Source organism: Grus americana, chromosome 13 (assembly GCF_028858705.1).
Source record: "Grus americana isolate bGruAme1 chromosome 13, bGruAme1.mat, whole genome shotgun sequence".
Lineage (NCBI taxonomy): Eukaryota > Metazoa > Chordata > Aves > Gruiformes > Gruidae > Grus > Grus americana.
The window spans coordinates 2,574,192-2,590,917 of record NC_072864.1 but is presented as its reverse complement, the minus strand read 5'-3'; the positions used below and the strand labels follow the sequence as shown (position 1 = coordinate 2,590,917).

Sequence of the window (16,726 nt, the reverse complement as noted above, 5' to 3'; positions counted from 1 at the left end):
TGGGAAACAGCTCTGTGGAGATGGACCTGGGAGTCCTGGTGGACAACAAGGTCTCCATGACCAGCAGTGTGCCCTCGTGGCCAAAAAGGCCAGTGGTGTCCTGGGGTGCATTGAGAAGAGCGTGGCCAGCAGGTCAAAGGAGGTTCTCCTCTCCCTCTGCTCTGCCCTGGTGAGGCCACATCTGGAGTTCTGTGTCCAGCTCTGGGCTCCCCAGTTCCAGACAGACAGGGAACTACTGGGGAGAGTCCAGGGGAGGGCTGCGAGGTGGGTGAGGGGCCTGGAGCATCTCTGGTGTGAGGAAAGGCTGAGAGAGCTGGGTCTGTTTAATCTGGAGAAGAGCAGACTGGGAGGGGATCAACACTTATCAATATCTAAAGGGTGGATGTCTAGAGGATGGCGCCAGACTCTTCTCAGTGGTGCCCAGCCACAGGACAAGGGGCAACGGGCACAAACTGGAACATGGGAAGTTCCATCTTAAAATGAGGAAAAACTTCTTCCCTCTGAGGGTGACCGAGCACTGGGACAGGCTGCCCAGAGAGGGTGTGGAGTCTCCTTCTCTGGAGAGACTCAAAACCCGCCTGGACGCCATCCTGTGCCACCTGCTCTGGGTGATCCTGCTTTGGCAGGAGGTTGGACTAGGTGATCTCCAGAGGTCCCTTCCAACCCCCACCAGCCTGTGATTCTGGGATTCTCTGAACGGCTGCTGTCATTGCTTTGCCGCGCTTCTAGCCCTGTCCGCGGGAGGAATGAATGCCTGGAACCCCAGGGCTCGGGTGCTGGAGGATGTGGGAAGAACAAGGCAACCTTTTGCAAAATAAAAGTTTTAGAGGCAAAACCCAGCAACCGGAGAGTTGTAATTCAGCTTTCTTTGTTAAAAAAACAGAACAAAACAACAACCCAAAACATAGAACAACCCAAACATTTAACAAATTTGTTAACCACAGACATAAAAGAATCAAGAAATACTAGAAAAAATACATTGCAGGACACATCTTGTTTTACAAGGCAATTTGATTAAGTTACTACTGGCTGACCAGCACTCGGTCAGTCGTGGAATAGCTGTGTTGACAGGAACACAAACGTTGTAAATAGACAGCGCTTACTGTAGAAGTATTAAGACTAAAAGATATTTACCCCTTAAAATAAATAGAATGTCATCTACAGCAACATTTAAATTAGTAAAATATTTTTAAAGCAACCAAATATAACAAAATTGTAAATCTGATCTAGATTTTCTTCTGTATGTTAAGATCCTTTTTTTCTGTGTTTAAAAAAAAAAACCAACAAAAATACAAACTTTAGAAGAAAGGTATCTCTGAAAAGTCAGATTATTCACTAGAAGTGACTTTCACCCTCTATTTGTTCTGCAGGCCAGCACAAGGTCTGGGTGCCATTTACAATTCTTCCTTTGCAAGGATTTAGGTGAGACATGGACCTCGCTCTGTCCCCTGAACAAATACGGATTTTTTCCCTTCGTGTGAAATTCATCCCAGCGCAGGAGACGCAGCCAGACCCTGCAGCACCCACGTCCCGCCAGCTGGGATGCGGGAGAGCATCCGAGCGCACGCAGAGCCCCTGCGCTGAGATGAACGTCACCCAACGGGAATAATCTAGGTGTAGATAGAAAGTCTCTTTTAGGCCATTTAAAAATTAATTCAATATTTAAAAAAATATTTTTATTTTTTTTTCCTCATTAACACTTCAACAGCTGGAGGAAGCAACACCCCTTCTCACGCAAGGAACAGGGGACTAAAAGCAAAGAAATAATCCTCTGGACATCGGTTCCTTAGAGACAACCTAACCCAAGCCACGTTTCCTACTGCTGCGTCTTGCGGGTGAGAGCATCTGCACCAAACTAGGAACTCTTGGGTCCACCAAGCCCAGCCGCATCCCATGCACACATGCGCACCCCCCCACCTCAGCTGCTAGTTCCAGTTCAGACCGTGTAAAATGGGAAGAAACTTCTCAAGTACGGGCAAAACCGGCGTAAGGCTGACCAGCTGTAACTCCTCAAGAAGCCACCAGAAACGAGGAGCCCCTTGAGCATCCCTCAACGCTGACATCTCATGGGACACCCTGGGATGGGCAACATCCCCGGCGGAGGCGCGGGAGCAGATTCCCATCACCGCAGGGAGCCGGTTGCCGCAGTCCCTGGTTGGCAGCCAAGCGCCGCCGGCTCCAGCCATGCCATGCCATCCCATCCCACGGCCGGAGATGCTCACCGGGCTCCCAGGGCCAGCACAAGGCTGCTATTCAGTCCGAGGGGAGCTGTTGAGGTCACGGTGCCGGCCGGCAGACCTCAGCATGAGCCCTGGGGGGGGGGGGGGACCGGAGCCGTCTCGCCCCTGGGCTGCCCTTTCCCAAGCTCCCGTCGGAAGCTTTGTTCCAGCCCTCTCTCAAGGGCCGACGTCACCTTCCCCTTTGATGTCATTAGAAACGGACTTGCACAACTGGTTGATGGAAAAGCTGGCATCCCACAAGAATAGCCCCAAACAGCCAGACTGTTGCATAATGACAACATTCGGCTGTTTCCTTCTTTTTTTTTTTTTTTTAATTTTATTTGTTTATTTATTAAAATAGCCTCAGCTGAAGGCACGGGTACCTTCCCAGACTGAGGGGAAACCTTCCCCGCGATTCCCCGCAGCTGGACCAATACTCTGCCACTGCAAACATCTCTCCATGGTTGGGAGGTCAGGGAAGAGCTCTGCTGCAACGCCGCTGCCCCTCGAGGGCTCTGCTCTCGGGGCAGACCCACAGCGGAGGAGCCCATGGAGGACCCCAATTTATTCCCCTGCCTGAGCCACCCGCAAGGAGAGGGCTCGGAGAACAACAAAGCCGCTTCTTACGAGTTTAATCCAGTTTGTTCAATGGTGACAGAGTCCCTTTGAACTTAGTATCCACAGAAGGTGCCATTAAAAACAAAAGCATGTTTACCAGAACACAGTATCTGAGATGGAAAACACTGCAAATACTGCAGGAAGTTAAAAAAAAAAAAAAGAAAAATTAAAATCCACCCAGGATGACCTAACCCCCCCCCCCCCCCCCCCCCCCGGCTCCATTTTTGGCCAGGAGCGTTTTGCAGGGCTGGTTCCCCCTTGTCAGGAAGAAGGTTTCTCATTCGGAAAGAGGAACCCAACGCTAAGGAAGCGCCTGGCCGCGGGCTCCTGCCTGCCCCTGCCCTACCGTTTAGCAATCCCTGTGGGATGCTACTCCGTGAACATCCCTAACAACTGACTGCCTGGGGCTCTACATACTTACACCAACCTAAGAGCAGCGATAATTGCAAGGGGGGGTTAGTACAAGGACCGAGGGGCTACTGCAGCACGGCTATCACCTGCAGAAATACACAGCCACGGCTCCACGGTTGGACTCAAAGATCTTAAAGGTCTTTTCCAGCCTAAATGATTCTACGATTCCACCGGCACGACCGCTCCGGCTGTAGTTGCAGAACACTGTCATATGAAATAGATTCACGCGGTACCTCGTTTAACTGCAGCTACTGTTTAGGAAAGCAAATTCACGGTCACTGTGGGTGTACGTGTCCTTTGCGGGAAGGGTTTATCTCCCATGGTGGGTTGCAACAGGCACGACTGATCACGGGCTCGAAAGAGCACGAGCAAACAGAGAAACAACAGGAAAATCCCACATCGAGTGCTGGGAGCGATGAGAAATTTTCTGTGAAGTCTCCGCTGCTCCCCTCGCCCTCCGTGACACATCTCATTCCCCGTTTGAGGAAAACAAGCGGCACGGAGGTCTTTCACGGGGACGTATTCTCTCTTTTTCCATACCAAAATCCAGCTGAACCCGGGAAGCCCCCGGGGACACTCCTGGTCGCTGATCTGAGTTACGAGCCGTCGTGCCGGACAGCAGACGCTGCTAACAGCGGTTTCACCCGCTGCAGTGACAGTTACTTTAGTTGCATCTCCTTTATAAAACAAAACTCAGTTTTACCCCCTTACTCATTATCTCGCTGACCTCCAGGAAAAAATAAGCCACCCTCTTGCAGCCGTGTCACCGAGCTCTGGTGGAGAGGAACTACAGGGGTCAGTGAATCCGGGATAAAATAAATCAGGTTTTTGAAAGATAAACTTTGAGATGTGAGCTGTGGCTGACCAAATTTGACATTTTTGTCATTCTGTGCTGGTACTTGATTCAGTTTCTTCCTATACCTCTATTGCCATGGAGATGCTGGAGAGATCACCACAAAACATATGGTATCAATGCCAGAGCCAGCAGGTTAGTACAAGAGAAAGATTTTTAGCAGCAAGAATCACAAAAATTCATCAAGAACAAGCAAGCGAGTTAAGGATTTAATTAAGATCAGTTAATTAATAAAAAAATGTTTCTCTGTGTGACATCTCCTCTTTAAAACCAGTGTGAAAGGTTCACCAAGAGGTTATCTTTTAGTGATGAAAGTAGATGAAAGTCATTTAAAGATGTGTCCAAACCAAGCAACCCCCACGCCTTTGGGAGATTTGGACCCTTTTCTGAGCAATCTGTGGATTGGACTTGAGTGCTAATTAACGTTGGATTGAGGTGGCTGAGAGTTAAAATCCCTTTCCTTTGCATCGCAAGTAATTCTGCTGGTAGATATTAGCACTGAGAGCCCCTACGCTGAACCCAGGCCCTGCAGGAAACCAGCCCTGAGGCTGTTACAGCCAAAAAACCCCTGTAGAGCAAGTGGAAGGTGACAGACTGAGATTCTCTCTCAATGAAACAGGTCCAGCATAAGCAGCTATTTCCCATCACTACCCTGCCAAAACATCTCAGCCTTCAGCTGGAAGAGGACTCCAAAAATTGAGTTCAGGTTTTATGGTTCACAACCTTATTAACGCAAATGCCCCTCTGCAGGCACTGGATCCAAGATGCTCCAATTCATTGCACGTAGGTCCCTGAACAGCCACGCACTGACCATAAACTTTGGGTTCTTCTGCACTGTAGATATACCCAAACCAGCTGCAACTCTCCACAGGTCAACTTAGCTCCAGGAGATCTCAACGCTAACCGCTAACACATGTAGAGTGGCACCTGAGCTGCCTTGGGTATCTCTACACTGTGCTGCCATGGAAGCAGCAACCCGACAGCAAAGGTTTTCAGAGTGATGATTGTCTCACCTATTCCTCCTGCACTGCCTCAAAGCAAAGACGCGGGGTTGGCGAAACAATAGCAAAGAGCTGCACGTAGACACTCGTTGACGTAGGCATGGTCATTGTCACACACGCTTGAACAGAGGTAGCCACCCGCTATAACACACACTCTTTTTTTGCTAAAGAACTTCTTAAAAGGACAAAGCATGAGCTAGTACCATTGGTGTCCTTAATGCCTCTTCATCCAAAATAACTCTATGCTAAGAGGAGAATCCAGTAGAAAGCATTAGCTCTTGGAGGATCCCGGCTTCCAAACAGCTTAGTTTACAAAAATAGAGGAGAAAAAGTAGTTCAACAACCCAAAGCACAAACACAAAGAAGATCTGTAACAGAGACTGAAGCAGCTCACTTGTGGGGAAAAAGATGCTTTTGATTTCCAACTATCGCCTGGAGCACAGAGCCGTTATGAGCAAATTGTTCAAGAACTGCAGTTTTGCTGAAAAGGTGACGCTTTTGACCAAATAAAGCAACGTGTTCCTAAGAGGACAGTTGTGACTACTCAGGAACTAGAGGAATTTTGGGTGGGCTCAGGGGACGGGACTACACCACCCACAACAGCAAAACAGGATTTCACATGCGGATCGTGGTTTATGCTCAAAGACCACTCCCTGAGTGGGATGATGTTGGTGGGGGGCGTCTCACCAAGCCAAAGCTGATGCTGCGGTTTTGCATGGAGGAGGACAAGGCCCCCAGTCCCTGCTCCTTGGAGCAAAACAGACCATCTACAGCAGACCGAGATTAAAGCCAGGCTCCAGCCCCCCGAGGACATCTGCCCCTTTCTACACCCCCAGACCCAGTTGGTCCCATCTCCACTGCACATTCTAGAAGAGACACAGCACAACAAAGGGCACGGTGACAGGCAATGCACAGACAGACCCCAGGGAACAAGCCAAGGGAATCCCACCCTTATTTTCTCCTTGCAAATGGTGTAGGGGCAAACACGAATCACACCGAGGGCAACAAACAGGGCCATTTGGAGAGCACGATGTTGCTCATCCCATGCTGGATGATAGCCCATCTACAGAAAAACATGGAGTGAGCAAGCCAAGGACTTGGCCTTCTGCTAATTGCAATTCCCTGGGTTTATCAGGACAAACGCTACCCTCAGGCCCACACCTGCCCCGGTGCTAATTCACAGCCCACGGGATGGGCTGGGTGAAGAGCATCCCGGAGGACTGGCTTAACAGCAGGGAGATGGCTTGGCTCGGAGAGTTGAGAGCCAGGCAGTGGTAGAGGATCCCGAGTGCTCCTCAGGAATGCAATGAAAGTCAGATGAGGTTTCCCCACGTCATTTCTCTGACACTAATTCTGCTCTGCCTTGTCTCACCTAAGTCACTGCCAGTGGACAGAGTCCAAAGCGTCCAGCAGCACGTATTTTGGTATGAGTTTGTGTGTGTGTGAGCGTGTGAGCCACCATCAGCCAACCTTTGCTACCCAACCACCCCGCCTTGACCAGGTAGGGCAGGAGGGCCGGGCTTAGGACCACCCCGTGGCTCCGTGACAGCCCCAGGCACGTTTGTACGGCCGGCAACACTCAAACCGGGCTCATGAGCAGATCCGCTGCCATCTGGGGGATCCCAGACCCCAAGTAAGCCTACACAGAGCTGAAGTACAGCCCTCAGTATCACACACACACACACACAGATGCTGATCGGACTCGCTGCTGCCGGATGGGCAGGACCCCTTTGAAGCTGCCGGCAGGAATTCCTCCTCCTGGCCCACGTTCGTACCAAGAACTTCTCATCGCAGGGTTGCTCATCTGCCAGGCTAAAGGGTGGCGATGGAGGGGCTGGAGGGGGCAAGGCAGAGCTGGGGGCATGGTGTCAGACACGAAGTAGCTCCGACGGGGCGCTCCAGTGCCTAGGTTTCGTTTACGAGGGATCAGAAGTGTTTTCTCCTTGTGTCGTCTTAAAATAAAATTGTGCGTTTCCTCGAGCCGAATGTCTCTGCTTTTCCTGCTTATGATTCTTGCGGAACCACTTCCATCAGTTTCTGGCACAGGACTGTTGCGGAGACTACGGGGAAGAAAGTAAAGTACTGGTCAGAAATCGCACGCAGACGGTCCAACGTGTATCTTGGTCTCGGTTCACGACACCCTGCCTCAAAAGGGCCGACCCATTGCCTCCCCACTGCGGTTCTGAGCAAGATTAGTCCAAATACAATTTAAGAGTTGAAAGCAAATGAGCAGCGGGCTTCTCTCTACCCCTGCCCAGAACTTAAACGTGTACCACTGGGAGCTTTGGGATGCTGTACTGCCCCGAGAAAGGCTCCAGAACTTCTCGACGCCAGTTTTAACCGCACAGTGATACGGTCACTAGGTTTGGATGCCAGAACTGCAAGCAGCCAAATCTGAGTCAGGCACAACAGCAGGAACGGGCACAGAAAGTATGAGCCGATGCTTTTACTTCCAGTTTTGAAAACCTCGGCTGTATGTGCACACAGCTTCTTTACAGGCTCGAGTACCCAGGACAAAACCAACTCAGCGCACCGAAGCCAAGGCAGAGCCCGCTGCCTTGCACGGAGCAGGTGAAGAGATTTCAGATGCAAGTCTGCACAGGAAAGGTGCTAAACTGACCTAACTTCATTTTTCCAGCCGTTAGTTTTGGTGGCAGTATCCAAACACGCCTGTGCTTTTCTGCTGCTTGGAGATGACAAGATAGTCTTGCCAGGCAAAGCTAATACTAATTCTAAATACACGCAAAGTCAAACTCAGATCAGTTGGAGCTGATCAAATTATCTGCAATATATGAATATACACATGTGTTTAAAGTTCATATGTTTCTAACTGGACATTTGCAGGATTATCATTCTGTGTTCCCAGAATATTTTCTAGATTCTCCTTACAAGCCTTTGGTGGTGGAAAACAATTAATATGGTAATTTGCCACCCAGGCACTGCAAAAATGGCTTTTCCAGGAACTGAGCCTAATACTCAGAATAAAAAAGGGAGTGTGACGAGAGAGAGAGACAGACAGAGGGTAAAAAAAAAAAAAAAAAAAAAAGAATAACAAGAGCTGAGCACTGTTGAAAGCCTTTTTCTTCTTCATAAAAAGCATCCAGCCAAGGCTGGGCATTTCTACTTGTCTGTTTTTCTAGGTCAGCCTGCTGTAGGAGCTGGGAGACAGATGGTAGAGTTTAGTTACTTGGACACCACGGATTGACTTTCTTGATTCAGTTGTTCAGACAGAGGTTAGATGTGCCAAGCGCAGCCTCTCCATCCCTTCAAAACACACCGTGCTGTAGTGTCAGCTGTTGGAAACCCTTATACAAATATACCTTAAAAATAAACCTCGTAAGAGAAAACATCCAGGGGATTTTCCACTCCCTCTACTCTGCTGCCACATTTTGGTGACAAGGAGAGCTTTGACCGGATCAGAAATGTTAGCACTGGCTAGGCGACGGATTGGGACTCATTACGAATTTTCAGCAGTCAAATTGAGACCAACTGTGCTCAGAACGTTATGCTGTTACTTCTTTTCCCTTCCTACGCCACTAGAAAGGGATTCTCTGCTGACAAAAGGCTTGACCATGTGCTTTTACAGGAGGCAGAAGAGAGGCAGCAACGTGCTCAGCAAATGACACTCCAGTACGTAACAACCACCTGTTTGCCAAGATAAAAAAACCCCATGTGATATTTGGTCCAAACTTTGCAATTATTGCAAGTCAGGGTGCGTTTTGGGTGCTTGGTAAGAAGGTGATCATCAGGTTAAAACTTGTTAAAGAAGAATTGAGCCAAGACACTGGAAGCCTCCACTACACAAAGGAGAGCCAGTGCTACTAGTTGTAGCGTGCTCACTGGGAAGCTGCTATTGTTGGAGCAAAAGCCAAGGCTGCACCCTTGCGCATCGCTGGAAATACTTACAGATGCCCTGGAGAACCCACTTGGGCTTGTTTTGCCACCAGACCCCGAAGAAGTAAACAGGAATCCCACTGAAGATGATTGCAAAGCCAATCGCACATTCCTTCGGCGTCATCCAGAAGGAAACGGCAATGAGAAACAAGCAGGCCAGGATGAAGAAAATGGGCAGGCAGATGTTCACCTAAACAAGGACCCAAAACCAGGTTAGAAGTTGTATCAGGGAACAGGGTACGCTTCCCGGTGAAGTTTCTCCAGCTGTACAGCCCGGGGAGGAAAGGAGTTCATGTTCCCTAAGTGGACGGTGCTCCTGCCTGTCCCAGTGCTCTGAACAAGGGGACCGTGACCTTGAACTGCCACGGGGAAGGTATCGAGTTAGGCAGTGCTCTTCAGCGATCCTGGAGGAAACAGATGTCGGCTGACACCTCACACGTATATTTGCGACCAGCAAAACAAAGCACGGAGATGTGGCTTGCCATGAGCCTTTCTCAGCGCTCTTTTTTGGACCCCAATCCCGTACTTGAATGATTCCTTATAAAACCCACCTGTACCAAGAGCATCAAATCCAGCAACAAGCCCAGCACAAGCCGCAGCAGCTTCACGGCAGTTTCCCAGGGGACTCGGCTACACTGCTCTGAGCAGGGCACCCGCTGAGAGCAGCTCAGTTTTTAGAAGAAAAACCAAAAAACAAAGGAGACACCCCGCAAAGTGTTACTTTGGGCAAGGTCTGTGGGTCTGTTTGTCTTTGGCTGCCTGTTGCCTGGCAGAGACCTGAGCGTGCTGGGGGATGAGTGAGAAACACGCCTTTAAGGAAGGCAGACATGCTTGTGGCTGACATGATCTTGGCCTCCTCCCAGATGGGACACGGTACTGCCAAGCTGGCCAAGGACAAAGAGAACAAAGTTCTCATCTCTGCAGGCGTGGGTTTGTCTGCTTTATTAAAAAACTATTTTAAGTGAATTCCATGATGGTACAGAGTGTTTCACTGAGAGCCACAGCCTATGATTTCTCCTGGGAATATGTTAGTCACCGAGAGCTGCCCCACCAGAACACGGCCGCATCCCCGACACCCAGAGCCTCCTTCGCTCTGACGTCCCCGTGGCCACGGCAGCTCCGCGCCCTCCTGCACCGATTCGCATTCGGCAGGGGACACCTGCGTTAGTGCAACACAACAGTTCCCCCGCACGCTTGCGATCCCGGTCCCTCTTCCGTACAGGACAAGCAGCCGCACTTGCTGAACCTTCCCCGGTGCTGAGAAGGGACTCGTGGAGGACCCACCACGCAATCACCGCATTGTTCTCACCTTGATGGGCCTTTCCAGCTCCGGCCTCTTGTAACGCAGCCACATCATGCCGATGATGGCCAGAGCCACGCACAGCCAGTTGAAGAAGCTGAAGAAGTTGATGACCGAGAAGATGTTGTTGGAGAAGGCATAGAGCAGGGTCATGACGCACTGCATCCAGAAACCAAAAGCCATTAGCAGAGGGAGTAGGCAAAACCACGGATGTTACAACACTAAATACAGGTATTTTAGAACAACTATCTGCCAGGAAAAGAATCGCGTTGATTATTTTTTACTTATTTAAGCTATTTTCAGTTGGTGCCTGGAGTGATTTCAAACCAGAAGTGAACTATGAGGGTATGATGATGAGGAGAAGGGTCTGTCCTCTCAGCAGGTGCCCAAGTAGCCCCCTCCAACCACCCCCGACCTGTTTCTCGATACCCGGTCGATGCTCATCACCTCAGACCCAGGTCCTTACCGTAAAGATGAGGGACGGCACGGGAGTGAGAAGCCTGGGGTGAATCATGGACAGGATTGAAGGCAAGTGTCCCTCTCGGGATCCCACGAAGAACAGCCTGAGGTGGGGCAGACAGAGCAGTTATCACCTCTGCAACCTTCAGCCCAGGGCTGGGGTTTCTCTTCAGCACAAAACGAGCGGGGAGAGCCCAAGCTCAGCCTAGACAGGGCTGAGGCAGCAAGACTGAAGTGCCCAGGCTCCATGCAGGTTTTCCACCTCAGCGGTGCCTTGCACGATGCCGGCTGTGCCCTTTTGCTAGTCACTGGTTCGGGAGTGGGGGCCTCCAGGATCAGACCCCAGCACGGGGTGTTCTGCGCATACATACACAGTGGGGAGTCCCTGTCTTAGAAGGAAGGCTGGAGACGGACAAAGAACGCAAGAAAAGATGTATTTATATTTATATCCTCCTTTCCAGAGAGAGCAACTAAGTGACTCTCCTAAGACAACCCGGGAGATGTCTGTTAGAGCTGGAACCACCTCAGTCCCCATCCCGCTCCGTCCTTTCTCCCCTTTCTGGCGGGATTGCTGCCCTGAAGTTTCATAAGTTTTTGCTTTTCATTAAAGCCACTTTCTCAGGCAACATCGCTGAGCCCCAAGTCTGGGTTTGTTTATGTTCTAATAACTTCAACAGGACTTTGCCTGAGGAACGGAAGACTAAGACCACTGCAAGGGTTTCCTTTAAACTGGATATGGTTTTAAAGTCTTAATTTTTTTTTTTTTCCCCCTGCATTCCCCACATGGCCTCCAGACCCTTTATTTACACTTTGTGTCTACCCACAGCCACTCTTTGGAGGACAGCTCCAAATGAAGAGGCATTAAGCATGACTTGTAAACAAAACCCACAAAATCGAGCAAGAAACCTACCGGGAAGAAGTGAAGAGAGACCCATTAACGGATCCAAAGCACGATAAGCCAACAAAGACGGGTATGATCCAGGACATAACGCCAAGGTGATAGTTCCCAAAATCCTAAATGGGGGCAACAAGCCAGACATTTCATACCCAGAATATCCAAAAGAACTATCAGCTGCCTACAAAGACTTAATATTTGTAGAAATCTGAACAAATGACATGGCTTAGTGCTGAAGCTGTTAGGGAGTTTTCCATATTGCCACGTGCTGCTGCTCCTTCCTGAAAAAGCATATTGTGGAATGGCCAAAAAAAAAAAAAAAAAAAAATCAGCCGAAAGCCCTTCCCTCTGAGTCAGGACACAACATTTATCAGAACGGCTATCCAAAAGTTCAAGACCAAATGGAAACTGCGAGGAGATTCAGACACGCAGGATTGCCAGTTGGGCACAGCCCCTTAGAAACGCGGTGACCGGGAGCTGTAGTTTTCTATCGCAAACTGACCCCGCGCTGCTTCACTGCGCGTTTATGCCAACGCTGTTACAGTGATTTCAAGACTTGCGAAGGCACGACCAGAGCGATGCAATGCAGGCTGGCATCTCCAGTAGCTCAGCGCTGCGTACGTCCCGGCTACTCACTTCTAAAGCAACCAGGATTTCTGACCGCAATGGCATTTTAATTAATAGAAGTATTATTTTTCTCTCTTAATTAAAACAAGGAAGATACAGAGAGAGAACAATCTAGTTCAGTACTGACTGAATGACCTTTTCCAATAAATATCATGCTCTGGTAACCGATGGTAAGTCACGAGGCCAGCAGCAACCTCGCATATTTATGAATTAAGAGCGGCGTTAACTGTCTGCCCACCCTTACTACTGTCTGTGATTAATCCCACTCGGTGTCACGCTGTTCTTCCCCGCTCCTGTCACAGTTGTTCTTTATCTCCTGTCAAACACCAGCTTTTTTTTTTTTTTTTTCGTAAGCAGTCCCGATCAGCACGGAACAAAACTAGGAGATGCATGCGGAGATTTTAAGTCTGATTTAACCAGCCCTGGAAAATAGATGAGTCACGTCAGAAATGCACCTATCTTACCACAGCCACGGCTTCGGACGTCAGCATCTGGTCCGTCGACAGGGTGGTGAAGTAAGCCAAGTTTGTCAGCACATAAACCAAAGTGACTACAGGTAGCGAGATGATGATAGCCAGAGGCAGGTTTCTAGGAAGAAAATATAAATTGTATTGGAGCGCTGAGGTTCAGAGAAGAGAGCTGCTGATGCCAGGGGTCTGTGGCTCATGCTGCAGCCCTCCTGCGCTCACTGAAAGCTGGCTTGAGCCGTTCTGCTCTTCGTTGGCTCTTCAGCATGTCCAGTTTCCCGGCCACATGCCGCTCCCCTTCGAGAGGAGAGGCTGCCCGCACGGGAACAGCCTGGAGGCTGGCCCACGTACAGCGAAGGATTATGGCAGAAAGGGCTTTTTGCAGGGAGAGGCTCTGGCTGGTCGGGCAAGCAGTAATGCAAGATCACTGCAAAGGTAATTAATTAAAAATAACGCCCCGTGTCTCTTGCTAGCCAGTAGCATCAGCACGTGCGTTCTCGTCTGCGCAAAGGAGAAGTGTTTGTGCTGGTGGGTTTCTTGGGGGAGATGGAAAGGTCAGAATTTAGCGGGCAGTTTTTAGGCTCTAGCTCTGTGCAGCTGGCTGGACTGATGAAACCCAAAGAACACGAGTTCAGACGCAGTCTGAGTGGGGCTGTAAAGACGAGGCTGTGTTGGGACAAATTTGCCTTTCCAAATAGTCTAACTTCATTTGCGAACGGAAACTGAAAAAAGGAAACCCTGCTTGATGCCACGTATAATTGGTCTAGCGGAGCTCAAAGCCCCCAGAGGAGAGAGTCAAATACCATGGCTGCATTCAGAAGACAAGAAAATAATTGCAATCTGCAAAATTATTTTTTTTAATTGTGTTTGTCAAGGAAAGGGCGTATCAAATCTTACGCTTCCCAGCAGGCGCTAATCACTGCCAGGGTCAGCCAGGAATGGGTTCTTGCACAAGTGACCCTGAATTTCATACTGACAGCGCCTCATTGGCACCTTCCCTATGAGCAAAAATGATTTATCAGCCCGGTCCTGCCATGGTGTGGCCCACTCTCATCTCACCAGCTCCCCGGCATAACCCTGCAAGGCACGAGCGCTGCAGAAAGCGGCTGTCGCTCAAGAGAACGGGAAGAGCACATGGCCAACGTATGTATGCGCAAATAGTCCTGCGGGAGTTTATACAAGACAGTCATAAAGTGCTTCTTCCTCGCCTGTAATTCAGGGAGGTGCCATGCCAAGGAAACAGGACTTCCCAACAACACCGATAATATTAGCAGCACAGGAAAGCAGCGTAAGCAGCAGCCCTTCTCGTACAGAGATTATTATTCTCCTTCCCCTATTCCAGGGAGGAACAATTTAATTTACCTCGTTTTCTATTTCCTAGAAAAAGCCTTTGGCTTCTGGGCTGATCGGCAACCCCTGTTACACGCAGGAGGAAGGGGCTTCCCGAGAAGGAGGAGTTTCCCCCCCAGGGAAGTCATCGCAGGACACACACCTACCTGTAGGGATTTATCATCTCTTCTGTAACAAAATTCAAGTAATTCCTGTAATTGAAAAAAGAACAGCGGTTAATTCTGGTTAGTCCGTGGAATAAAATGATCGAGCTCCTTGTGCTTGCGAGTGCTCCAAGGGCCTGATGAAGAAGCTCCCCAGGAGCTTCAGTTTGATGCTCGGAGTAATCCGTTGGCACGCAACACACCTCTCCTCTGCCAGCTCAGCCCACCCTGCTGCTTTCTGTTACCACCACCCAGGAGCTGCACCAAGCAACCCATCATCTGCTGCCCCTTCGAAATCCCACGATCGCCACCAATTCTTTGTGTTTCTATGTCCCGGCTGGAAACGGGGCCTGAAGTATGACCATTAACGCTACCAGACAAACCCAAAGCCTCATCGCCCTGGTTACAAGAATGATGGAAAGTCCTGGACCACACTCTTCCTCCAAACACAACCTGGGGACAAAGCAATGTACTTAGCATTGAAAAGAGATACAGGGCTGCATCTTACCATCCTCCGTAGGCAAAGAGGCCGCTGTACAATGCCAACACAATATTCCCCACGCCTACTTTTGTGCCTTCAAAGGAGTGCTCGGGAGTCAGGTTTGTCACATCACCTGCAGAACACAAAACCAAGAAAGGATCGATGCAGATGGACTGTGAACCCCAAGGGCCCTTGTGGGTGTTGAAACAGAAAAACCCGGAGGCAAAAGCTGCTCTTAGCACACTTAATTATCACGCCGATGCATTTTGGGTTATGCTGGAGAGGACGCGCACGTATTTCTATTGGGCTGATTCCTCCAGTTTTAGAGAGCTTAATTCACCCGGAGCAATGCACCAAATAATCGGCCCCAAATATACTTGTCTCAAGCAACCGGCCGTTCCTAAGTCCTCTAAACTTTCTCACATTGCAACGTGCTATCACCGAGGTCATCTCCCAGATATCTTCTCCCTGTGAAGAAAACATTCTGGGGACCTTCCTGCTGGAAGATGCTATGCAAACAGATAATGTCGCATTGTCCTCTCGATTGAAAGCTGCTTTCATTTGATAAAACTCCAGGATTTCCTCCACTTCCACCAGCCACCCAATAAAGCAGAAACCCAGGATTTCCTCTAGTCCCACCAGCCACCTGATAAAGCAGAGGGTTGTGGCAAACCCTTTGATTGTGGGAAGTCAGGTTCTTTGGGACTTGAATGTCAGAAGTTAGCTTCTTTAGGACATGAATATCAAAAGTTCCTGTTATGTATCAGCTTTTGAAATAAAAAGCCATAAATAGACAACTCGATTGTACCTTTGGTAAGAACCGTCCCGGAGCAGCTAAAGGTTTATTTATTTTGCTTTAAAATGCTCTGCAGTTGTTTTGTTCCCTGCCTTTTGATGTGGAGCCTGGGTGCAGGCCTGGGATGGCGAAGCCACGCTCCCTGCCCCGGACCCCAGCGCTCCCCTCGGCGAGGACGGAAGCGGGGAGCGAGGCAGGATTCAGCGGGGCACGTTTGCATCCAGGGAGCATGGTCGAAGCCCATGTGATTCCTCTTAGGGCACAGATCTTTACTGATCGCTGGAACAACTGCATCACATGGCAGTCAGCAGGGCCTGGAGCTTAACCCTTCATCTCTTAGCACAAGGTACCCAGGGCGTGCATCTGGGGAAAGGAGAGGGATGCTACATCTTGGCTTTCACCCTCTCTACCTGGCCCTCCGGCTCCATCCCCATCCATTCCGTCCCGGGCACCGCTCCCCTTCGCCTCCTTCCTCCCTCCTGCTGAGTCTTAACCAGGGCAAAAAGATACTCCCTAACGCGGCGTGCGAAATGCTCTCTGCTCACAAAACTACCCAGGACAGCATCCCTCTGCCGTCTTCTCTGCCCGGTTGCTATCCCCCCTGCAAGGGGACGCTGTGGGCGTGAGCTGCAAAATTGCCGGGACCACAGCAGCAGCTCGTGCACTGGGCAATCAGGTCTGGGAAACGCCAGTTTTCCAAGGCTCCACTTGTCCAGATCCCACTGCAGATTGCAGTGCTCCACTGGTGTTGACTCGTCCCTCTCTCCCAGCACCTCCTTGCCAGGAAGATCTCTTCTGAATCGACCCTGGGACGTGCTGGCTGCATTTGATGCCCCTTTAGCCAGTGAATCTCCTTAGCAAAATGACCAATTGTTTTTAAAAAGTGAGGTTAGAACACGTACATCAGAGTGTAACAGAAAAGCCGGGAAATACAGAGACACTTACATAATGCTGCGAGTTTAACCTTAATTCCTGGCTTATAGGTTCAGTCCTATAATCTTAATTTAGCATTAATGCCCCGGCCTGGCTGTGAACAATAAGGCTGAGCAGGAGGTGGGTGTGCACGGTATCACATTCTGCTCGATCCCTCGGGCTCAGCTTTCCTGAGTTTTATTTTCTGCCCCTCCTGAATAATTACCAGTCTGGTTCTTTCCAGGTCTTTTGTTATGGGAATAAGACACACTTTTTGTTAAGAGTGACTGTAATTAGCTA

At 49.7% G+C, this 16,726-nt stretch overlaps 1 protein-coding gene across 1 annotated transcript in view; it reads right to left on the bottom strand.

Annotated features, from left to right (window-relative positions):
* Positions 1 to 851: 851 nt before the first annotated feature.
* SLC7A5 (solute carrier family 7 member 5) overlaps positions 852 to 16,726 on the bottom strand; it is a 40,017-nt gene continuing 24,142 nt past the window's right edge. The window contains exons 3-10 of the mRNA XM_054841024.1: positions 14,746 to 14,851; positions 14,241 to 14,285; positions 12,742 to 12,865; positions 11,666 to 11,769; positions 10,763 to 10,859; positions 10,306 to 10,455; positions 9,009 to 9,186; positions 852 to 7,162 (exon numbers count right to left, since the gene is read on the bottom strand). Of these exons, the coding sequence (XP_054696999.1) occupies positions 7,107 to 7,162; positions 9,009 to 9,186; positions 10,306 to 10,455; positions 10,763 to 10,859; positions 11,666 to 11,769; positions 12,742 to 12,865; positions 14,241 to 14,285; positions 14,746 to 14,851 (860 nt within the window). The 3' untranslated portion in view covers positions 852 to 7,106. The remainder of the gene's footprint in view (positions 7,163 to 9,008; positions 9,187 to 10,305; positions 10,456 to 10,762; positions 10,860 to 11,665; positions 11,770 to 12,741; positions 12,866 to 14,240; positions 14,286 to 14,745; positions 14,852 to 16,726) is intronic.